The 25,918-nt window shown below is 31.5% G+C and overlaps 1 protein-coding gene across 1 annotated transcript in view; it reads left to right on the top strand.

Moving 5' to 3' along the window:
- Window positions 1-23,516, top strand: part of LOC111049067 (beta-glucuronidase) — a 67,029-nt gene extending 43,513 nt beyond the window's left edge. The window contains 8 exon segments of the mRNA XM_039437239.1: window positions 1,846-1,936; window positions 1,939-1,991; window positions 3,412-3,584; window positions 5,604-5,747; window positions 7,451-7,535; window positions 11,994-12,170; window positions 16,286-16,424; window positions 22,567-23,516. Of these exon segments, the coding sequence (XP_039293173.1) occupies window positions 1,846-1,936; window positions 1,939-1,991; window positions 3,412-3,584; window positions 5,604-5,747; window positions 7,451-7,535; window positions 11,994-12,170; window positions 16,286-16,424; window positions 22,567-22,763 (1,059 nt within the window). The 3' untranslated portion in view covers window positions 22,764-23,516.
- Window positions 23,517-25,918: the final 2,402 nt, after the last annotated feature.

Below are 25,918 nucleotides of genomic sequence, written 5' to 3'. Positions count from 1 at the left end.
TTAACTCAACAACTCACTTCACAAACGGTTCAAGTATACGGGCCTCGAAAGAAAAATTCTAAATCTATTTTATGTGAAAAACACATGCAGCCTTGATTCACAGACCAAAAGTCAACTCACTCTTGTTTGTATAGCATGGAGCTAAAACCCATAATATTGCCTTCACAAAACGTGATAAAACACTCACGTTTCATCTTTGTACATTGGAGATCTTCTCGCTTTATCAATTATATTTAATAATTAAATCCGCGACCAGACTTCTAATTCACAAAATAATATTTCAAAAATTGAATAGGTTTTGATGTCATGTATGACAAAACTAAAAAAAAAAGCATCGCTAATTCATTATTCTAATTCTCGCTTATTCTAAATCCAGAGCAAAAAAAATATATAATATAATATAATTCAACATATTTATAAGAATACTGGATTCAATAAAATCTTTACTTTAATCTGACGAAATTAAAAGTAGGCTACCCCTTGCTGCATTAAAACTAATTCGTATGCAAGTGGGAAGCATTAGAAAAAGGTTTTTTGGATGCCTTATTCACACACAGCACATTCACACATCAAAACATCATTCCATGATTGAAATACATGTTCTCTATTTCCATTATTATTGCATACCTACGCACGTTATACAAGCATAGAACTAACAAATTGAATTCAAGACATCTGTATCAACAAATAATATCAAACAAACTCAATTATTGTTGAAGTAGGTGTCAATGTCAAAAGCCATTCAAAAACTTGTTTCTTGAAAGTGTTCGCTTTTTTAATTTCTCTTATTGGGATAGGCAAATAATTGAAAAAAAATTGGGCCAAGGCAAACAAAACACCTTTGAAAAAAGGAGTTGTGAGGCCTTGGGAACCTCAACATGTTATTGGCTGCTCTCAGCTCAATTAATCAAATTTTATTGAAATCATTTTAATGAGTTGTGTATAATTGAAACAATAAATTTATATTGATAAATTAATATCTATATCTGAATTTCGTATTGCATTGCTATGTTAACAGAGCTTTGAATTTTCAGTACCTAAATTCCATAAGGATGGTTGAACGAATGATTGAGAATGGCTATAATAATATTATTTGTGTTGTGTTTCTTTTCTGGCTCAAAATTTTGAAAAATTACTCAAAAAATTCCAATTTGTAGAGATTTGAGTGAAATATGTTTGTTTTTAATCAGTTTTTGAATATCAAAATTCAAAATTTTTAGTTTAGTCATTAATTTTGAAGTGGAAATTGGACTTTTTGAAGTAAAAGTGAAATCTTAACCTTATTCTTTTTTGAAACTTTTATTTGTAAAAATTTGGGAGAAGACAGTTTTGGGCTATGCCTGTTGTCTTCTCCCAATCATATTATATTAATTTATTATAATTATGATTTGTAATTGTCAATGAGATAAATAAATAAATATGCGGTATCCATTTTTATCTTTCTTAGGGCTACTACAACTATATTGAAATGAAATAGAAATCATCAAGTACCCTTTTAATAATATTTATATAATTATTATAGTAATGATTAGTTAAAATAATGAATTATTTTTCATATTTGAACAAATTATTATATTTTCAACAGTGAAGCAGGATAGGGTCAATTAATTTATTGGGAAATCTGTGTTACCATTGGAGAGCGAATAATTACAACATGTTGAATGTTGAACTGAATATTATAAAATTTATGAAATCATCATAAATGAAAACGTTTGTATTATCATTCAGCCCCTTTTTATCATCACCCAGACTTGAAATACAGGCTTAAAATAACAAAAACAGGCTTATGTACTTGTAGAAAGTTGCCGTTTTAGATAAATGAATAAGTAAATGATGATTTTGCAGGTAGTGATAACAACTCCGAAATACAACATCAGTGACATCTACAGACAACCGGTGGGCATTAGGACGGTGCGCTGGGATGAGAAAAACTTGCTCATAATGGAAAGAAGGTTTACATCAGAGGAGTCGGCAAGCACGAGGATTCAGATGTGAGCTCACTTCAATTCATTTATTTCTCAAAAGTTTTCCTTCTCTCAACTGAATTTTATCATCTTGTCAACTGAGTTTCTATATTTGATTCGTTGGAATAAGTAATTTTATTCATGCTTTTGAAGTAGGTTTGGTATTGTTATGGTTACGACTGTAATACATACAAGTTATGTACATGTAGAAATAAAATGATATTATTATTAAATTATTTTACGAAATTTTCGGTGACTGTACCACCTTTGTCAACATAACTTTTAAATTTACCAAAATTGTTGAATTTAAATAGTTTTGGATATTTTTTTAATATTCTCAGGGTTAGATTGAGGAGCTTGGAAGTTAGTTATTATAATCTAATGCGACGTGTAGTACACCAAGCCATGAGTAAAAATATTTAATACTGTATCACTCGCTAACAATTTTACACTGCAAAGTATTTATTTGCACCTTTAAAGATGTTATAAAAATTACCGAAACTGCTTGATAATATTTCTTTGACAAGAATATAATTTGACAGCAGGTTTGATTGGGAATTTAATTTGAATTGCAAACACTACCTATACTTTTCTGTGGGTCTAAATTGTTGGTCCGCCATTTTGAATCCAACTTCATCTTGTAATTGGGAAGGAGTTCATGTGATATAAGCCTACATTTTTCGATACAGAATTTCAAGAGAAAATAATTGGCCAGAACTACACATAAAATATTTTCTAAGATATTCACATTCAAATATGCTCATAAATCATACCAAAGTGAAATGAATTTAGACGAAAAGTGAATGAATTTAGACGTACATTGGACGTCTAAAAAATGTTAGTTATCAAATTTTATTTTATTCAAGTGCTAGTAAGCATTTATCTACTCAAATCTTCAACATTTTGAACATTAAAGTCTGATCTGTCAGACTTTTATGTACCTATCGTACTCATTTATTTCATTTTTGTATTATTATACGGTCTATCTTCAAAATGTGAATATCTTTGAATCGGTTCAAGATATCGTTGTGCGGCTCTCTTTCAGAATATTTCATTCAAGTTAGGATTCATCTATATTCTAATGCTTTCTATCTTTATTTCAATAGAGAGTTTTTATTATTAAGGTACTTCGTCTAGGATATTTCATTTGGCAATTATACTATTCGTATTTATACTTCAACTCAAATAATAGATCAACTTTGAATTAATTATTCGATATTTTGAATAGGCTACCGCCTATTATCATATCTCTTTGATGAGATAAAATGATAAAAACACAGATTTAACCCTAATTTGTTTATGTAGTTTACGATAAGAGTTTGTAAACTCTAGATACTGTACTTATGCTAAATTGTACCCTTGCTTAAACGGGCCTACAGTGAAAATAAGAATAAATTTAATTTTTTATGAATAAATTTTTATCAGTAAATTTTTACGAATATTGCAGATAAGAGGCAAAGGTCTTGACTACGCACTAATCACCAAAGATTTCAACCTACTCAAGTGGCTGGGTATCAATGCATTCCGCACGTCACACTATCCCTATGCTGAGGAGATCATGGACTTTGCCGATCAGCAAGGCATTATGGTCATCGATGAGTGTCCCAGTGTTGATACTGAGTGAGTAGGCCTACCCCCTACTCTAATCATCACTGTCAAACATAATGTCAAAAGTCATGGAAAACTAATTAGTATCATAGGTTTGATTACCGGACTTCTAAAAAAGTTTTCAACCTTCGTGCGACGAACTGTTGATCAATTGATATTACATCTATCAATGTAAAGATAAATAAATAAATAATCTAAAGTAGAATCATATAGGCTACAGAGTGTACCACACGAAAGGTGCAACAGCCAATTCAAAGTTGAAAAAAGTAGTTCCTCGAGTTCAAAGCCAAATTTCAAACAGTTTGAACGCTCATAAAAAGTTTGAAAACGTCAAAGAAAGAAACAAATTCTATGAATTTTATTGGAAATTTCTTCCTCTTACAAACCATAACCTTAGAATTAGAATATGACCATCCTATTTTTTGACGTCTTCCAAAACTATCGAAAAATCTATACATTTTTATCTAAATACCGTGATAGGATCCACGGTATATAGAAGAAGACGGTAGGTGTCACGCGCATATTTGTGCTAAATTCCCGGTGTAGCTGACGTCATTTTATATCCAATCATCTGTTTTTAACAAATACGTTTCATAAATTGCCAATAGGTGTTAAAAACCTCGGTTGGTGGCGATGACGCAATCTAGCTGGCTGGCCACTGCGCACACATTTCATGACCCCTACCGTTTTTATCTAAATACCGTGATAGGATCCATCTGCATCTTGACAGTAGGCCTACTGTACAGAACACTTGATACTGCTATGTGCTGTTTTTGATATGACAAAACTGTTTAGCCGGGTCACTCCTGTGTTATCGGATGGCACGTAAAACTATCGGTCACGGCTGATATATATAAAGAGTGATTCACATAATGTGTAACAATAGGTAACTTGTTAACCGTCCATTTTACAGAGAACTTTAAAATGTGCAACTTCCCTTTTTTTTTGTGACATGGCCATTTTAAACTGAAAATTTGGCCGCCATCTTCCAAAATGGAGAACAACTTTATATTTTTGAATGGCAACCCCCATTTTTTATGAAATTTATAGATTCTAAGTAAAATTCAAAGACATTTTTACTCTTGTCATTTTTTTGATAAACCTAACCGTTTAGGATGTACAACCATAATAAGCCAGTAATGCAATATATTATGGCTGCAATATTAGGCTTATTATGGCTGTACATCCTGAACGGTTAGGTTTTATCAAACAAATGACAAGAGTAAAAATGTATTTGAATTTTACGTAGAATCTATAAATTTCATAAAAAATGGGGGTTGCCATTCAAATAAATAAAGTTGTCCTCCATTTTGGTAGATGGCGGCCAAATTTTCAATTTAAAATGGTATGTCGTAAAATGTCACAAAAAAGAAGAGAAGTTGCACTTTTAAAGTTCTCTGTAAAATGAACGGTTAACGAGTTACCTATTGTTACACCTTATGTGAATCACTCTGTTTATTACAGTAAAGTTGTTTTATATATAACAGTGAGGCCCACTGACCGCTCAAATGATATATTCAGGCTTGGTGGGACCTTCCCGTAAGGAACTCCACACCAAAAAAAAGCCATACGAATTTGCTCTTTACTTGTTATGATACCGGTATCTAACAAGTCACTTCTATAGTGATCATCAAGCTAATTCCTATCACAGAGAAGGAATATTTTTTTACTTTGTGCTCATTTACAATGATGATGGCACTTGCTAATGTGATAATATATTTATAATCTTCTTATTCAATTAAGGATTCTCATCATAATTTACAGTTAATCATATTATTTTTTATTTACTCATGTATTGATCCATTCGTACAAATTTTTATTGTATCTGTTATTGATTTTATCTGATATTCATTTATTAATTCATATTTCATATACGGACTTCTTACTCCATTTCCATTTATATTTGTATTCATAATAACTGTAAACCAGTATAGTATCGTAGCTAATAATTTCTCCAAAATGTTATATTTTTATTTGTGAATATGTAACCTGTAAAATTCTCATCAGTGCTAATTTGGTTGATTTTTGCAGTAATTTCTCAGAAGATCTGCTCAAAAAGCACAGCCATTCATTGGCGGAGCTGGTGAGGAGAGACAAGAACCGACCCAGTGTTATAATGTGGTCTATTGCCAATGAACCTCGAAGCTCGAAACCGGGAGCCAGCTGGTATTTCAAGTAAGCAATATTCCAACAAATTATATTAAAAAATATATTTCATTAAATAATATTATAATTAGCCTACTAGTAGCCTTATTAAATTCAATTAAAAAATATATTTTATTACATATATTATAATTACTATTAGGCCTAGGCTTACTCTTTTTTATTTCATTTGTCACACGACTAGTATCGGGTATTTAAATCCCATTAACTAGTAATAAATGAAAAAATCCCCAATTGAATGAATGATGAAAATATATACACCGTTATTATGTATTATCATATTTTTTACTGAATAGAATGACTAGCAGTTAGTGAATAAATTAATTTATTGAAGAAACTTGACTGATAGTTGTTCTATTTAATAACAAAGAAGTGATTCAATAGTAAGCAGTTCGTGATTGAAAACAACACATTGAAGAATTGTATATTATTATATAATAAGTTTCACCAAGAAACAATAAACTGTGAACAGTATAGGCCTACAGTTTATAAAATAAATATTTTCAAATTTCATTCATAGGTACTCAAGATTTTCATCAAATTCCGTAAGCCACTGTACTCGTATAAAGAATAGAATATAGAAGATCAAGTGGATAACTATTAGGCACTCAATTTTAAATAGTTTTGACAGTGAACACTACTATTAGAATTCAAACCTCATAGAGATACTTGTTGCGGAGATAAATTACTTCAAGTTACTATTCGGTTTGGAATGTATGAGAAGATGATAATAGAATGTGTAATGAAATAGTTACCGTACCTTGATATGGTGAGGATGTCGAGCTCTCTCAGTTACAGAACATTAGATGTTCAAGAAGGAACAAAATTATTCACAAGAACAGTGAGCAGAAGGTTTTTATTGCTGAAAATAAAGTAAAAAAGTTTATGTAAACTTGGGTCATAAGCGTATCATTATTACTTGATAAATATTATTGCCTACCGTATGTATTCGTTAATTTTTGTTATACTGTAAATTTACTATCTTCAAGAGAAAACGAATAATTTTAAGATGGAAAGAAAATTTAGATTCTCGTAATGATTATCCTATATGAATGACAGTTTTCTTGGTCAAAACTAAAACAACCCTTATATTTCTTTCACTAAACTCATACCCAAGTATTGGGATCGAATTATTTGAAAAAGTCATAGAAAATTTAAACATCTAATATAAGATGATTAAATATGATGAAAATAATACAGTAAATACATTCTTATTCCTATTATAGAAGGAATATCAGTGAAAACCTATACTTACACAGGACTGTGAAAATAATGTCCTAGATGTCACGTTTATTATTCTTGTCTGTCATAGTCTATTTATACAATATCAATATCAAACTAATAGAATCTCAATAAAGTGTTGAATAGTGTATTTAATTGAGTGTTAAATAGTATGTGTTCAATTTTGGTTCCTTGTTATCATTTGTGGATTATAGATATGGAATAGTCAACCTTTTATTTGTGAATCAGATTTATCCAATAGCAAAGCTACAGAAAAGTGTCAAAATAGAGTCATCTACTGTCAGCACAAATCTCCAATCAATTTAAACCGCCGTAAAATGGCGCCATCCAACGGTTTTAATGTAATGCCATACAAAAACATTGAGCGAATCTTATCTGAGGTAATTTTACGGAGGTTAAATTCGATTAGATTTTCGAGCAGCTGACCCCAAATTTGAATACTTTCATTTTGTCTGTTCAATGTTAACTTGTAGGTCAGTGGTGAAATTTGTTAAGACATTGGACACTAACCGACCGATTACCGCAGCAATTAACAAGGGGATTAGCGTTGATGAGGCAGTGAGTCAAAACCTAGATCAGTCTTAAACGAGGGTTATGTTTCCTTTCTTGTTCTGCTTTTACATATATTTGTTATTTGTTTGTTTTGATGTTTTCCGTGTTCTAATGCTTGTAAAGACCCATATACTACTGAAGCATGTGTGTGACAATTAACATGAAGAATGTGAGTTGACCCTTTAAGGTCTAATCTTTGTTTTACTAAAAGTAACTACTTCAAAATAATCATAAAACGTTTCCTAGAGATTCGCATTAAAACTCTTACATATATGTTGAGTAGATAGCTATAGAATGGTGTGGATACTCTAACATTAAAATTTACACAATACAATAATATTTGTACCTACTTAAAATATATGCCACATGATATAATATTATTATTATCTGTTAAAAGCACACATTCACAACTCAATCAATTGTCAGCCAATATAATTGCTTATATTCATTGTGGAAGTTAATTTTTCATCTCCAAAACCAATTTTGGAACCATCCACCAGAGAAAATGAAATATCCATTTCTCTTGTATTCCGTTTAGTAATAGCATTCAGTTTATTTATACAAACATCTACTTTAGAAAGTGTCTTTTTCATTTGGTTTTTAAGTTTCTATTTTCCTTGATGAACTATCTTTAACACCATATAGATAGAATAACATTCATGGAAACAGTAATTGTTCATGTTTGTGTTGAATATTCTAGAGTATTTAGAACACTAGAGTACTTGGATCTAGATCTAGATATAGTTCTAGAGTACTTATTCTAGAATACTTAGATAGTCGGGTCTGGCTCAAAGACCTTAAAGATGCTCTCTAAAGATATCTCTTCAAGGTCTTTGGTCTGGCTAACCCCGGCGCAACGTTGGTCTAGCGCAACTCTGGTCTCGGCTAAAAAATCGGTTTGCTGAGATCGGGTTTAGCCGCCGGTCATTTCTTGGCCGAGGGCAACTTTGCCCAGCTTCGCAAGGTTGTAATGATCATCTGCGATTAGATAATCTTCTAAACTCTTTCAAATGTCGTTACAGTGGATACTTACTTTCTTAACACAATTCCTCACCTTTTTGGTGATCATTTGGAATTAATTTCCATTCATTTCGCAAAAATTTAGTTTTTTCTAGCGTATTGTCCAGCTAGGAATTTGATGTAGCCTAATATTTTTTCATCACTAAGCTTCGCAACACTATGTACAATGCGACATGATGCTGCAGTACTCTCACATTATGATAAATCACCAGTCTCTCTGTGGACTACCATCATAAAAAAATCTGAGAGCAATCAGCACTTCTCTCCAATTTAAAAGTCGGACACTATACTGTCCGCACTTAAAATCTAAATATTCAAGATAATCCATTTTACATTTCATCCACTCACAAAATCACTTCCACAGCAAGGATCATGCAAACGCGAAGGGTCGCTCATCACCGTCTGGACTCAACTAAATATAGTTAAATTCAGACCATCTCTGCATCCCACGATGATGCAAACGCAGCTACCTCCAATTAGCAACAACCAACCCCACATAGAAAGTATCATCTCACACTCTCTTACAACGTATTCAATACAGTTCTCCTTCATTACTGGTGCAGGTGCAGTTCCATATTATGTTCAAACCAATTGTAGATAACATCGATACTATCGTAGCTTAGATTTGTAGAAGGTAATCGACCACTAATAAATGAGAGAAAAAATACACAAACAATTATAATAATAGACCTGATAAATATATATACAATGATAACAATAGGCAAGAATAATATAGATATAGGTAGACATGGAAAGTTGAAATATAAACAATACCTCATCGTTAAAAATATGTATTATTCAGATAGATGAAAAAACAGGAGCCGTAAGAGGAAAAATAGGTACTTGACAAAAATCTACTAAAACCGAAACTGGAGAACAATATAACTGTTTTAGACTACTTGAATTCTCAAGAAAAAAAATATCTTTTTTAGTGCGTTGACAACTAGAATGATTATATACAAAAATCACTAAATGAATCAGTCTACAACAAAAATGAATTAATGACTGAATTATTCTAGATCTGTGGTGGATTATATTAAGAAATTGGACACATCCCGCCCTATTACTGCCGCCATTGCCACATCCTATTTTTCCAAAGAGTTGGTAAGTGAAGTTGATATGGAGGCTATTCAACAAATAGCACTACAGCTATTTTTTATAGGAGCACTCACTGTAAATAATGCACAAAACATGAACATATTGGTAAAAATATTGCTAATTCTCAGGGAAGTTAAGAAACGTTGTAAATAGAAATGCTTTGTTGTGATTTAACATTCAAATAGTTTACTTAGGTGAGTTCGAAGAATTATAAATTATGCACAAATATTAAACTCGCAAAGGCAAAAAATAATATTATCAGAGAGATTACCCACTAAAGAACCTATATTAAGGTTGAATAGAAAAATGTTATTATAATTTGAATGATTATAAGTAGAGTTGAAGCTCATTTGAATAATACCTTAGGGAAACAATAGCGTAAGTAGATATCCCATGGTATAGGGCGTTTATGTTGCAACTTTTACTGTTATCTCAAGCCGATTACTGTCGATTATTGTCGATTTTTAATGTTTTGTTGGGGTGAGAGTGTATGAACGGCACAGTTTGAGAGACTACGAGCGTCACACAGATTCACGGGAAAGAACTGGACTATCGGCTTGAGATAACAGTAAAAGATGCGACATAAACGTCCTATACCATGGGATATCCACTTATGCTATTGTTTATCTATGATAATACACAGTAATAAATTGAACGCACAGGGGAAAAATTCATCATAAATCATCTTGGAGGTTGCCATTAGAAAAAAGTGCATCGTTGTGATTTGAATAGTTTTTAGTAGAGTGAGAATTCGATTTTCAAAAAAATAGAACCACAAATACAAAGACTGTCAATCCACTTCCACTCATCATAATTAATGCCGATTCATTATCCATGTAATAAGCTGATATCAATTTAATTTTATAAAATTAAAAAAAACCCAGGAGTATGAATGCAAAGTTTGTCACTCTGTTGCATATCCATACTATTTCACTATTAAAATTAAACTTGAATTAAAAAAAACATTTATAGAGTGAAAAAGCACTTACTTTGATAGTGACGATCGTTTCGACCTGTTGTTGGTTATCATCAGACTCATCAGACTCGTCACTACCAATGTAAGTGCATTTTCACTCTATAAATGTTTTTTTTTAATTCAAGTTTAAAGTTTGTCAATTTACATTTACAATTACGAAATTATATTTACATTATTATAACATTTACATTTACGAGATTATTATTTATTTATCCATGTTGGAGGTTGCATTAGTTATATACAACTGGATGTTGATTATAGATGTTTTTTCTTATTTTATAGCTTGAAGTATTAAAAGTTACCTATTTTTAGAGTAGTTAATTATTGTAAGTTGGTGATAGATACTGTATAGTTTGTGGGAACGAACTCTCCATTTTCCATTACTCTCACGCTTATTATAAAACTAATCACTAACAATAAGTGCAGAATGACATCAATAGAAATCACTTCTAGAAATTCATACTCACATAATATGTTACATCTTTTGAATGCATGAATCTTCCATTAAAACGCTATGCAAATGGTCTGACAGACTTTTCTTTGACACCCAGCATAAAGTTACTGCATGCAATTTGAAAAAAAATACAAAATATATATTTATATAAGTTTTAAGGGTAACTTTACAACTAACACACTGTGAAATAGTACGATAACTTCATGTAAATAGCCTGTGCATGATTAAGATAAGACGTTCCAAAGTTTTACATTCAAATTTTAATTAATGCTGATTAATTATTTTAATACTGATTTTAATTATTATTTCTGGTAAAAAAACTACAAAAACAGCATCACATCACTACAATTACTAGTAATAACGTCTTATAGTCTTATTAACATTATGTATGTGTTTCAGAGTTTTAGATTGTGTAACTTACCAGGTACATAACTAAAAGAGCAATATGATTTTTTGCTCATTATAACTCTTTTATACTCATTATACTCATATACTCATTACAACTCATTTTAGTAGACAATACTTTATTAGAGTTTATTACTCAAATTACTCATAAGACAATTACATAGAAACTACAAATTAAATTTTTATTCTCTTGAGATGAGAACAGAATAATCTGACAAATAATTAGCAAAAGGTTTTTGCTCCTTGGCATTACATGCTAATGTGTGTATTTTTACAAATTGGAAATTTCAAATATACACTAGGCTATATTGCCAGTCAACTTGACATGTTCGTTAAATATGCAATTAAAACTTTAATAAGACTATGTATGGTATGCACATCAAGTAAAACAATCATTATTCTAAAAACGTTTACTGAAACTCTATTGTGTCTTGTACATAATTTATTTACATTTGAGACTACTACGATTGCTCTAAAAACTTGCACTTAAATTTGTTTTAATTTGTGGTAGGCTCAATACTTGGATATAATATCATTCAACCGCTACAACTCGTGGTATCAAAACACGGGCCGACTGGAAACAATCAAAGGAAACGTCGAAGAAGAGGCAACAAATTGGCATAAAAAGTACAACAAGCCGGTCCTTATGTCAGAGTATGGAGCTGATACCATGGCTGGACTACACTTGGTAAGATTTTTCATTCAGAAATGTATTTATCAGTAAATAAAGTGAGTTAGGATCGAGCTCTCTAAAGTTTAGAAAATGTATTTATTAGTTAATAAAGTGAGTCAGAATCGAGCCAATTTGCTCTTCTAGTCCCAATTTAGAAAAAAATAGTGAGGACTTACTATCGGCAACAAGGAAAAAATTGAAAAGGGAAGACATAAACATGATGGGAAAAGAAATCACCCATAACTTGATAATCAATCATTTATTTCTTTATCTATGAATGATCTATAGCCTATCGAAGCTCAATTCCAATCTATATCTAATGAAATTTCTATGTATATTTTTCATCACTCGATCGGTATCAAATCGTCTATTCCTTAATTATTCTCAAATATTAAGGTTTCCACCATATAGTATACAGAGTGATTCATAGTTATGGTAAAATATTTTAATACGTGATAGTAGAGGTAAAAATAAGAAAAAAAAATCATATAAACATAATATATCCATAAACGCTTCATTAGCGAGCAATACAGGGTGAAAAATTTCGCCCAGAATTCAGTTCCTCTGGTGAAATACACCGATGCTGAATTGTTTGGGCACTAGTTTTTGAAAAACTTATGCTGGATTCATATGGAAAAATATCTGAAAAATTGAATAAAACTAGTCTGGCAGCTGTAGTGTGAGTAGTTTTTGAGAAAAAAGTTGAAATATGCAAAAAATCTAAGTAGAAGAACATAGACTTCTACGTTTGATGCCCAATAACTTTCTTTAATGACCAGTAAACAAATAATTTTTCGCAATAAAAATCGTAGAGAATTTAATTCTGAAAAGAATTATGTAAGCTGTGTAAACTAAATTCAAATAAAAGTTGAATAAAATGTATTCTTATGTAGTACATTACACCACAAAAATTTGCTGTTTTATGGGGAGAGAACTAATAACTCATAAGTTGTAGCTGATTGCGAATAAAATATTCGGTTTTTTGTGAAAAGTTTTTTTTTATATGAAAGTAGCATATCTAAATGACATTAAACTTATACCAAAGGACTAGTTGATTATGCCATTAAGCCTGGGAGGAAGCTCGAGCAGAAGTAGATGATCTCCTTTGATTCCTGCCCAAATGTTTACTGAAAACTGATGTTGTGGAAGATTAGGATTGATGGCATGAGGATTCTCAGCTGCCCAAATATGTTGGTTGTGGACGTTAACGATAGCTGTTCTTGTAAAGTGTGCCTCGTCGGTAAATAAAACGGTTGTTAAAAAGTTTGGGTAAACAAGTTTTTCTAAAAACCATAGGCAAATATCAGCACAGGGAATACAGTCTCGTGGCAATAGAGTATGAACTTTCTGGAGGTGGTATGGATGTAATTGTTGCTATTTTAGTATCCTCCAAATAATAGATTGATTGACATTAAACTGCACTGACAATTCTCTCGTGCTCTTCTCTGGATGTTTATAAATTTCATTAAGAACTTGTTCTTCTAACTCAACAGTCATAGTAGATCGGGATCTGCCTGCATAAATGTGCTCTTTGGATATCAAAGAATCTGTTTCAGACAGACGTTGATGAATAGTGGCAAAAAACCTTGAACTTGGACATATTCGGTTAGGAAAGTTCTCTTGATACAAACGTCTTGCTTCAGTACTATTACAGTTGTGTCCCATTCCATACATTCAATGCATGTCAGCTAATTCGGAATATGGATAAAATCTAAGATTACCTGCCATTTTTCAAAAGTTAACACTCAACACAAAAGCGAAGTGGAATGGTTACAAATAACTACTAGTTAATAGATTAAACAAAAAACACAGCGCGGTTACAGTAGGCCTAACTTACAGTTTGTTTTTTTTTTTGTTCAACAGTGAGCTTAAATATTTCTGAAAATAATTTTCAGCTGATAATTTCTTTAAAATATTCTCTTATTTAAAACATAATAAATCAGCTGTTTTGGAACAGCTGTTAATCCATGTTTTATTCGCAATCAGCTACAACCTATGAGTTATTTGATCTCTCCTTGTAAAACAGCAAATTTTTGTGGTGTAATGTACTACATAAGAATACATTTTATTCAACTTTTATTTGAATTTAGTTTACACAGCTTACATAATTCTTTTCAGAATTAAATTCTCTACGATTTTTATTGCGAAAAATTATTTGTTTACTGGTCATTAAAGAAAGTTATTGGGCATCAAACGTAGAAGTCTATGTTCTTCTACTTAGATTTTTTGCATATTTCAACTTTTTTCTCAAAAACTACTCACACTACAGCTGCCAGACTAGTTTTATTCAATTTTTCAGATATTTTTCCATATGAATCCAGCATAAGTTTTTCAAAAACTAGTGCCCAAACAATTCAGCATCGGTGTATTTCACCAGAGGAACTGAATTCTGGGCGAAATCTTTCACCCTGTATAGCTCGCTAATGAAGCGTTTATGGATATATTATGTTTATATGAACTTTTTTTCTTATTTTTACCTCTACTATCACGTATTAAAATATTCTACCATAATTATGAATCATTCTGTATATTTACACCAAGTAGCCCAGCACTGTGAGGAAGCAGGTTATTGTTGATGATCAGTATAAACAACTTTTCATCCATTATTAGAGTTTCTATACAATAATATAAAATCAGCAATGAAATTTTGATTTGAATTTAAAAGCCTTGGCGAGTTGAACATTATAAAAGAGAGAAATATTTTTGAACATGGAGTTTCTGAATACCCAAGAAATTCTAAAACATCAAATAAATTGGAAGTGAAAATATATATATCTAACTTTTGGGAATAATTCTATCATTTTTTATAAAATTTGGTAGTAGAGCAGGTTTGGGCTAGCCTTGTTGCTCTTGCTCAGTATTGCGCTTGCTCTATTATAATTTATAATTGTGTATTGATGAATAAATTGGCTAGGGTAGCAAAAATTGCATTTGAATAATATCAATGTAGAGGTACCTAGAATACCTGTATTCTAGAGGAACCTTAAATAAAATATCATTGGAGAAAACATAATATACAGAATATTTCAGAAGTAGTGTCAAACAGTTTAGGGTTATTGTTCCTGGATGATGGGAGACAACAAATGTCATATTTGAAGTGTCCAAAACGCAGTGGTTAACCTTGTAGCTGCCATTTTGTTTTTTTCACTTAAGAATTGTCATCTCAAGAACGAAATTATGTATTAATCTGAAATGGGCATGAATATTTATGCTATAAAGACTCAACTTAAAAAAATAAAATAAAACATTTTCGATGTAAATTTTCAAAATGGCGGCCATTTTAAATTTTCGATTGCAAATTTCACGAAAACCGTTCACTTTACAGAAGATTTACAAGAGTCAAAAAAGTTAGAAAATTTTATCAAAATTTCAAGGATACCTCGTTTATTGAGATTGGTCGGAGAATAACCAAGAAATTAATCATTGCATGCATGACCACTTTTCACAATTTAAACATCAATATAACATTTTTAATTCCAATTGTATTTAGGATGAAGCTTTGAAACGGCTTTGACGGTATGGCTCCATATGGCTATCCAGCTGATTTTACAATGTTTTTCAGATGATCTTGTTTGTTCATGATCATGCATGCTGTACGAAAATAATTAATTTCTCTGTTATTCTCTGACCAATCTTAATAAATGAGGTATCCTTGAAATCTGGATAAAATTTGCTAACTTTTTTGTCTCTTGTAAATTTTCTGTGAAGTGAACGGCTTTCGTGAAATTTGCAATCAAAAATTTAAAATGGTCACCAATTTGAAATTTTACATCGAACATTTTTTATTTCTTTTTTTAAAATTAAGTCTTTATAGCATAAATATTCATGCCAAATTTCAAATCAATACATCATTTCGTTCTTGAGATAAAAATTCTCAAGTAAAAAAACAAAATGGCAGCTATAAGGATAATCGTTGAGTTTTGGACACTTCAAATACGACATTTGTAGACTCCTATCATCCAGGAACAATACCCTAAAAATGTTCGACACTACTTCTGAAACACTCTGTATATGATATGATAGCCTATGTGTACTGATTTCTGTATTCTTATTCTATAATATAAGGCTTGATAGTCCAGTTACCACTTATATTTTGTGATTTATAATTTTTTTTTTTTTTTGATTTTCAGGAACCCGCCTACGTTTGGTCAGAGGAGTACCAAGTGAGAATGCTATCCGAGCATTTCAAGGCATTCGACAATCTGCGACAGAAGGGCTTCTTCATTGGTGAAATGATCTGGAATTTCGCTGATTTCAAAACAGCACAGAGTAAGCAAATCCACCATCTATATATTTTTTAGTAAATGGTCTAATTTCTAAGACACTTATTAAATCTAATGACCCATTGAATGTTGAATATTTAGGTTTAATGATCCATTAATAAGTAGGTACCGTATCCTAGAAACCGGGTCTAAAACGGGTTATAATAACGGGCTACCGAGATACATAGCTTTGAATATAGAAATAGGTCATTTTTCAGTATATTGTAATACCGGGTTGAAGTAGGCTACTCTCAACAATAAATTTTCCATTTTTCGACCGAATTTCACTTATGATGCATGATTTTGAACCGCCGTGACGAGCTGAAAAGAATGAAGTGTAGTACGATGAGATCCGAGCATTGTGTCAACAGTTATGAGTGTTTGAAATTTTGATCCTTGAGGTGTCCTTATGCGCGCCTCTCCTCTAGAAAATACTGAAATGAAGTGCATCTGAAGGGTGATTCTCATAGAACATAATCTCATGAACTTATATCATTGTACAAAATATCAATGTGACGACAATTTAGTTTGTGATTATGGTTTGAAGCTAAAAATTAGGTGTTTTTCACAATACAAAGAGCATTGTTGTCAGGTGTACCTGAGAATCTATATGAGATAGAGCGCTCTACCTGATCTCAGATTGTAGAGCACAAAAATACGCCCAAAGGGATTTTCAATTATACATCTAAATGGTAGCAATAGGATATTGTTGATCAAAAACTGAAATTCATCTAAATTGATTTCTTTCTTTTAAATTTCACTCATTTTTGAAAAATCATAATTCAGTACTCATTAGATATAGAGAGTTCCGAATAATCTCATTTTATTCAGAATTTTTGAATCTAAAAAAAGGCGAGAGGAAATTTTTTGGGCCACTCTGTATCTAGCATAAAGAAATTTTGCATGAAGAAATTGGTTCTGAGCTTCTCTCATGTATCCAAACAATATATTTAAAAAATCAGAACTGCAATATATATTGCAAGCACACCCCCTTTTTTTATGTCTATATTGACTGGACTATATTGCACAATAATATTAAGGCCTGGTTGCACAAAAGCCTGTTATTGTTAATCATTATTGAACTCCATGAGAGCCAGAGAGGGGTTTTCTGAGAAAGTAGCTTCTCTGATTGGTTTTCGTAGCATTCGTCAATCAGGATTTATTTATGATACGAATGGCACTGATGTAAACATTGGTAGATAGAATAATAAAGCAATCCTTGTGATATTTTCCTTCCAAATTTAGGTAATGACACAGTCCAATGAGGTTATATAGTTTTTCATGCTATGTTACAATTCCTATGCAATTTAAAACTTCAGATAGGCCTACTGTTGTTGGTGAGATGTTGTGATATCTATCCATAATAAAAACACTGGGATGTTGTCAGAAATAGCACTAATTTATTCATAAGAAATATCACAATTAAAAAAGTTGACAGACCGAGTGTGAGAGTCTAAACTGAACCGCTCAAGATTCTAAATAATAGTAATTAACTCTAAAGCTAATAGTAATAAGCGTTATATGTGATGGTTTCTTGATCCATTCACGGCGATGTATTAACACAATTTTTTCTATGTATTTCACACGACATGCAGTCAAATATGATATATAATATTGATATAGTAGCCTATATTGATATAGCGATGCAGTAAAATATAATAATACTAGCAAGAACCCGTGCTTCGCAAGGATCTATTTTTAAACTTGACAAAATGAAAACTTGACGTAATGAAATATTGAAGAATTGAGAATAGGCCTATAACCATCCTTGGTTAATTAAGAATCTATAAGCAAAATTTCAAGTTGATTAGTCCAGTATTTCAGACGTGATGATGTGTCAAACATAATTTTTTTATCCCGTACGTGCATAAGCCAGCTCTTTACTTTATATAATTATTATAGATATAGTTAACGACTGCAAGAGATAGGACTGTGGAACAGAATAGTGGTGAAACTATGATAGCGCCAGAACTGTCTCAAACACAATACAGTAGTAGGTACTACATGAACTTTTTGAAAATGATTTGAAAAAATGTTAAAACAACAGAACTGAATCCTTATCATTCTACCTTCATTTAGAGAGGCTTTTGTTTGAGCCGAATGGAAATCTATTTATAAAAAAATGAATGTTTGTTTGTATGTTTGTTTGTTCCCTGTAGACTTGAAAACTACTTGACGTAACGGCATGAAACTTCGGGAATATATTGTGTGAATATTGGGGATGGTTTCTGAACAGAAATTTTAATAAGGGGGCTAATAATAATTATTTATTAATCCATTTTACAGACATATGTTTTCGAAATTTTCGGCCGAGCGGCTACTGAAGAACGAAAGGATGATCATGATTCAAGATCATATTGTGATAATATGATTTAGCATCTAAAGTTACCAGCTGTAATAAACACATCACCCTGTGATAAATTGTGTACTGGTATTAAAACGGTAGTTTGGAGTTGAAGTGTAGTTGATTGGTACCAGCTGTTGATAATGGTTCCTTAGAAGACCTATACAAATAATTATTATCACTCCCCTATCATTGAGAAACTGGAAATTGTTGAAAAAAATTATTCACCTAATGAAAGAGTGTATATTTTTATATTGTATAGTATATATGTATAGTATTCATATTGTATTCATTAATTACTGAAGAATGAAAGAATAATTTACAATTTTCTGAATTTAGCTTAGCTTATATTCATCCTAAAATGGAAAGAATATGGAATTACTGTGTGATTCATTGTACATCGCATATTTCCTGGACCATATATCGACAATCTACAGCTATGAAAGAAATTGAATATTTTTCTTTGAAACACTGATAAAACATTAGCTAGTTGTAAATTAAGCTTTATTATTAATAGACAATGCTGAAAAAGACAGGCTCAATCACCAGGAATACTATAAAGCTACGAGGGACCAGTAAGCCATTAATTTTGAGTAGTTCAATTACTTCCATTATGGACACTGGATACATTATGGACAATCAATACGTATGAAATTTATTAGCTACCGTACAGAATAAAAAATTTTGATTGCAGTGACCCCGACTACTCTATTATGAATAACCATTCGAATCAAATATAAGGAATTGTTCACATCTCTCATCAACTCGTAATTTTTATTCACAAAATATTAACAAAAAATATAATATATTAAGTTATACTTAATAAACTCACGGCTAGTACTCAAGTTTGTCTTTTTCTGGCCGTGCTACAAATAAATGTAGGTATATGTTTGACATTTTGTTTCTGTAATCTTGTTGTCTATTAAGAAAGTTTTCAATGTGGTTTTTGATGGCAATAAAATTTGAATTTGAAAAAAGAATTATCAACAAACTCTTAACCAAAGAAAACCTTTGTGCTCTGTTCTAATCGGAGTGTATGAGACTCCATATACAGCTGATAGAAGGCGCAAACCGAACTGGCCAAGCATACAACAATGGAACAAACACGTGGCAAGCTCGCGCTCTCAATCAATGCAAAATCAATTCGATCAGCTAATGAAATTGTTTTAAGCTTTCCAATGATTAAAACATATGTTAGAATATCATGTGTCAATTATCTCAGTTCCATATGCAGTTCACCTTACCATAAGCTTACTTAATAGGATCCTTTTTCATCCTTTGAAATCCTTAGAGGCAAAATATCTCAAAATCCGTTCTTAGTGCGCATCTAGCATGTTTGAAGAATATTTGTGCAAAGTTTTAAGTCTGGCTATCCATCACAAGTGGAAAACATGCGAACATGAATACAGAAGTATGGGCAATTTTTTAATTGATTAAATTCATGTTTTAAAGAATTCATTGTTACGAATGATAAATTAATAGGAGCTTATAATATTTTCTAATTCAAATGAAATAACTTCTGAAAAAAATAATGATTGGATAAATACCAATATTGAATTATTGTTGACCAAGAACTCAGTACATCGACAATTCATTCAACTAATTCTGTATTGATAAAATTATAATCATTTTATCTATTGATAATCAATTTCATCAACTAACTGAAAAAAGTACTTCAATTTCCATGAATTTATTAATAGAATTATATAAATCTAAAGTGTAGGTCATATCTAAATTCACAAAGAGTTCGATTCTTGTTGGCAAGAAAGATGTTATTCAACGCAGAAATCATTGTTATTTTACTAAAAGATAGGATAAAATGAATAGTTCTCTTTCAGGGGGAGTTTTGACAACCCACAAAACTCATTTTTCATTTGAAGAAATAATATCAAAAAGGTGCATAGGACCTTACTTTTTTGTTCAGCTTGCTGAAATACCCCTCATTTCAATATTAAAATTTTCGACTGACTGTACAGTGAGTCAATCATTCTATCAAGGCTTGAATAATTTTGAAATTTTAATTGAATAAAAATGGTGGAGAATAATTATCATGTAGATATCAACACTTTATTCAAAGACATATTAACTGCATTCGTTTTCATATTGCCGATACAGCATTGATAAAACTGTAGACGTTTAGCAGTCTCAAAAAACTGTTCTAGCTGAAAAATTAATTCATGCCACGTGTAGGCTTATACATTGCATCAAGAAAACGAAGTTCAAAACTATGGTTTTCCTAAACATATGTTTTTGAGATAATTTCTTTGATGCAGCTGTCTCACATCCACCATTATAAATTATAGAGAGTTTGTGAAAATAAAAATATTTATTGATTACCAAAACAATACTATTATTATATTAATGATAATAATTAATTATCAAACAATACCTTTATCATATTAATAATAATAATATTATTAAACATATTTATCAATTATCAGAACAATATTATTGAGGTTGAGTGGAATCAGGTAGAAAGCAATAATTGAACAGATGTTCTATTATTAATATAATTATCATATTATTTTGTTACCGTATTTCCAATGATTACAACATATGTTAGGATATCACATGTCAATGAATAAATTATCTCATTTCCATATGGCACTCACCTTACCATGTTCATAACCTTACTTAATAGGATCCTTTTTCATCCTTTGAAACCCTTAGAGGCAAAATATCTCAAAATCCGTTCTTAGTGCGCGTCTAGCATGTTTGAAGAATATTTGGGCAAAGTTTCAAGTCTGTAGGACAATTAGTTTGAGCTGTAATGTGATTTTACATAAAAAATTTCGAAAAATGCCCTCTCCTGGACCCCCGGTGCTCCTGATCGAAATTTTTCTGCATAGATCTATTTTTTTTCGTAGCTGAACAAAAAAGTTCCTCATGACTTTGCTGTGCAATGAGCGGTTAAAAGTACAAAATTTTGGGGGGCCCCAGCTCCCTCAGGGGGGCAAATTTCTAAAAATCCTTCCTTAGTGGATGTTTTCAGGCTACCATAAACAATCGTGCAAAATTTCAAGTTTTTAGGCTCAGTAGTTTGGGCTGTGGTGTGATTTCAGTCTGTCGGGGCTTAGCCTTTTATAAGTATAGAGAAGAAGAAGATAATATATGACTGCATGTCGTGTGAAATACAAAGAAAAAAGTGTGTTGAGCTTTATATAATAATAATATTCTTATAACTTTTATTAGTGGGGATTTCCTGACGGAAGATCCACCTCGTCTGAATATATCTGTAATATATGGTGAATATTGAGAGGTTTGAATAGTAGTTCTTTGTGCCTTTCTTTCAAGTTGTTGAACAATAGTGGAGATCTTGGCATTTGCATGAACGAATCCATCCAAAGCTCCCAACCGTGGATTCAAATAATTTAAGCAGGTTAATAGTTGAGTGGAGATTTTAAAAGCAATTATCATTATATTTTTTACTCGTTACAAAGTGGGGTTCTATCATAAAGTCCCCATGGCGTCCTCCCGCTACAAATGAAGTCAGGTTTGGGGTAGTGTTATGAATATCTCCACCCGTTACAATGATGTCAGGTGTGAGGTAGTGTATATAGATACCTCCTTCCGTCACATATCATTTAAGCCGTCAATGGGCCTTACGACTGTCGTACTTCAGCCGTGACCGACAGTTTAACGTGTCCATCCGATTAGCTTTATATCATTATACTTATTCTTAAAAACCGGAGTTTTATTGTATTTCATTGTTTAATTTCGTGTATGATGATAATATTTCATTAATTTCTAATTACTTTTCTGGAGAATGAATGAATTTCAATTTAATTTGAAAATGTGATTGCAGCCTACACGAGAGTGGGCGGGAACAAGAAGGGAATCCTAACACGTGAGCGTCAACCCAAGGCAGCGGCGCACCATCTGCGACTGCGCAACTTCAAACTGGCCCAACAGATTGACAAGTACAGAGTGCCCGATAACATACGCAACCTCGAACCGTACACTGCCCCGGGCCAGATACAAACCAACCACATTGAGCTGTGATCTGCTTCTATCAATGCATGATTCAACATTAATTATCGGTCACAAAATGGTACCGTATATATATAGTGAGATTCACTGACAGCGTTCATCGTTGAATGGGCGAAGCATTCATGTTATTTTCAACGAATGCTGATAGTTTAAATAAATCTTACTTTACAAAATTACAAAGAAGGGTGAGAATAATATCATATTTTTTATTCGTTAAAAAATAATTCCATAGTCCCCATTTATAAAAAAACTTTTTTATACGAAATACAATAGCAACTAGTTTCGGAATGTTGAATCCATTATCAAGTTTTTCTTAAATCTTTCAAGATTCTTCCAAGTTTCAGAATGTTGAATCCATTACTTCTGATGTGTACTTCTGTACACATCAGTTAAACTGTAGAATTCATCACCACTAGAAATTAAGGCATTGCCTCTTACATTCTTCAAAAGGAAATTAAAAACTTTACTGAAAGCTGAAAGTTTATATAACATACAAGAATTAATATAATAGACTGGACCAGATATTTGTAGGCTAATATTATTTGTATGTATTAATTGTATTATGTAATATATAGTACCTATTTTTGACGTTTATCAATGCATTGTTAACAATGTCTATGATAATAAAGATTCTTATTCTTATTATCAAGTTTTTCTTAAATCTTTTAACAATAACGGATAATGGATTCATCATTTCGAAACTAGAAATGATGTTATTGTATTTTATATAAAACAGTTTTTTATAAAATGGTACAATGGAATTATTTTTCATATTAGAGATGTACACTAATTCGTGTATGAATAAAAAACGTATATACTAATATACGTTATTATACTTATTTTAATTATCCTACAGATCCAATGGCAATGAAGAGTTTTTCAATATTTGAAATCTAGAAGAAAAGACAAAAAACATATTTCACGTTACTAAAGATGTTAGAAGAATAAAATGCACAAATCACAAAACATTAATGTGTATACTAAGGACTATTAAATTGGAGATATGCAGTATTTGATGTGTAATAATTGATAATAGTACAAATATACTTGTGAATCTTGAGAAAATAGTTTTAATTTAGAGTAAGATCAAGTTGGAGCGATAGAATAAACCTATATATTATGAGGTCACGAACCCCAACTTTATTAGGAGCCATATTTAATGAATTGCATGTTCTAAAAATATTATACTTCATCTATAGGTATTATAATTATGTCCAGAAATTATTTTTAAATCTTATTGGCGATATAGGCGTAATACCCCCACTATATGTCAGTTAATTGTATAGTGTGGTACTTTACCAGAATTTAAATCAAAACTTATCGCACTTCAAAAGACATTAAATCAGAATTTAGCATATTTTCTGATGAGATGAAACTAAGAAAAGTTAACAAAACCAACCAGATAATAAATGGCTCATTCAAATTTATGATCTTTCCAATATATTGAATCAACTTTTAATATTTGAATATATTTCCTATTTAGTTTTTATATTTACTAGAGAACAAGTTGAACATGCAATTCGAACACTGATCTATTAAAATTGCACAAATGTTTGATTACAAAAATATCTAGCACTGTCTGTGATGTTTAGCTGGTGCATGCATTAATGTCTATTAAAAATCTAGTTATAAGATTGTATATGTTCTTGTTTTTATGAAAATTATAAAGGCAAAAAACATCTACCTAATTAGTTTTACTATTACCTTTGTTCCCTGGTTCCATTCACTACAAGATTGAATTATAGGGAAGGAAAAGAAAGTAGAAAAATGTAATAATTTATTTCCAAAATTATATTAGTTGGATGGATTATTCACTGTCCGATTTGTAGTGCAACTTGTCATCCAACATTGGTTCCGATAACAGTCCGTGAAATTCTGGTCCGATCATACTATAGTAGTCCAACAGAGTTGGGACAACAAATCGAACAGTGAATGACCCGCTTTAGGTAAGCCACTAACGTTACGTTTCGCCGGAAATTTTCGGCAGTCGAAAACGGGAACTTCAGTATCAGCATAGAAAAAGGATAGCATATAGCTTATGATATTTTATCTCTATGGTATCAGTCAATTCTGAAGCAATTGTGCAGTATTTTCGTGTAAAGAGAGTTCAGTAATGAGAATGGAAAACGACTTTGGACAAAGGACAAAATTATTAAATTATTCAACGTAGAAAAATCACACACAATAACTTTTGAATGTTCTCTCTTCAAATTCATAACGATGAATGATGATTCATAGCTGTTCAACTTTCTGTTCAATGAAGCGAATTTATAGAATTTTATTCATTAGCTGCAAACTTAGACAATGCACATAAGAATAGAAAAGACAACAGACAACACAATACCAAAAAATTAAAAATCAATCTTGGTATGAAAAACTTAAACCACTTCATTTCTACCAATAGTTACTTCCATGAAGGATACTATTTTTAAATTGACTTTACCAATCTTCATAGTAATATTTCTTTATCAGTTCACAGTGAGTTAAGAATGACAAAGTTCTTAAGAGCATTAAATACAGGACTTCCTATATATACAGAAGGTCCTGGTTCATACCATTTCGTATGTTTCTTAAGACACAACTGTGAATCGGTCTATTTATCTCAACACACAATTTTTGAAGAGTATATTTTTTAATTAATGGAGAACTGTATATTTTTACTTTCCTTGCCCTATTACCATAGGTAAGGAAAGTATTGCTTTCCGAAAAAAATTAAGGTACCCCAATTTCCAAAATTCTATATGGTACGTTTCAAGGTCCACTGAGTCCAAAAAAGTGTTTTTTGGGTATTGGTCTGTATGTGTGTGTGTGTGTATGAGTGTATGTGCGTCTGTATACACGATATCTCATCTCCAAGTTAACGGAATGACTTGAAATTTGGAACTTAAGGTCCTTCCCCTATAAGGATCCGACACGAACAATTTCGATCAAATGCAATTTAAGATGGCGGCTAAAATGTTGTTAAAAACAGGGTTTTTCGCGATTTTCTCGAAAACGGCTCCAACGATTTTGATCAAACTCATACTCAAAACAGACATTGATAAGCTGTTATTGGAAAGTTGTGTGTGTGCGCCACACTAGATTTTTTCTTTCTGTTTTCTACCAAGAGGATCTAGCTGATCTGAAGGAAGGGTAGGCGCATAGGGAAGAGGTACTGGAAAGAGGTC

This window comes from Nilaparvata lugens, chromosome 10 (genome assembly GCF_014356525.2).
Source record: "Nilaparvata lugens isolate BPH chromosome 10, ASM1435652v1, whole genome shotgun sequence".
Lineage (NCBI taxonomy): Eukaryota > Metazoa > Arthropoda > Insecta > Hemiptera > Delphacidae > Nilaparvata > Nilaparvata lugens.
The sequence above is the reverse complement of the archived record's forward strand: the minus strand, read 5'-3'. Positions and strand labels throughout refer to the sequence as shown.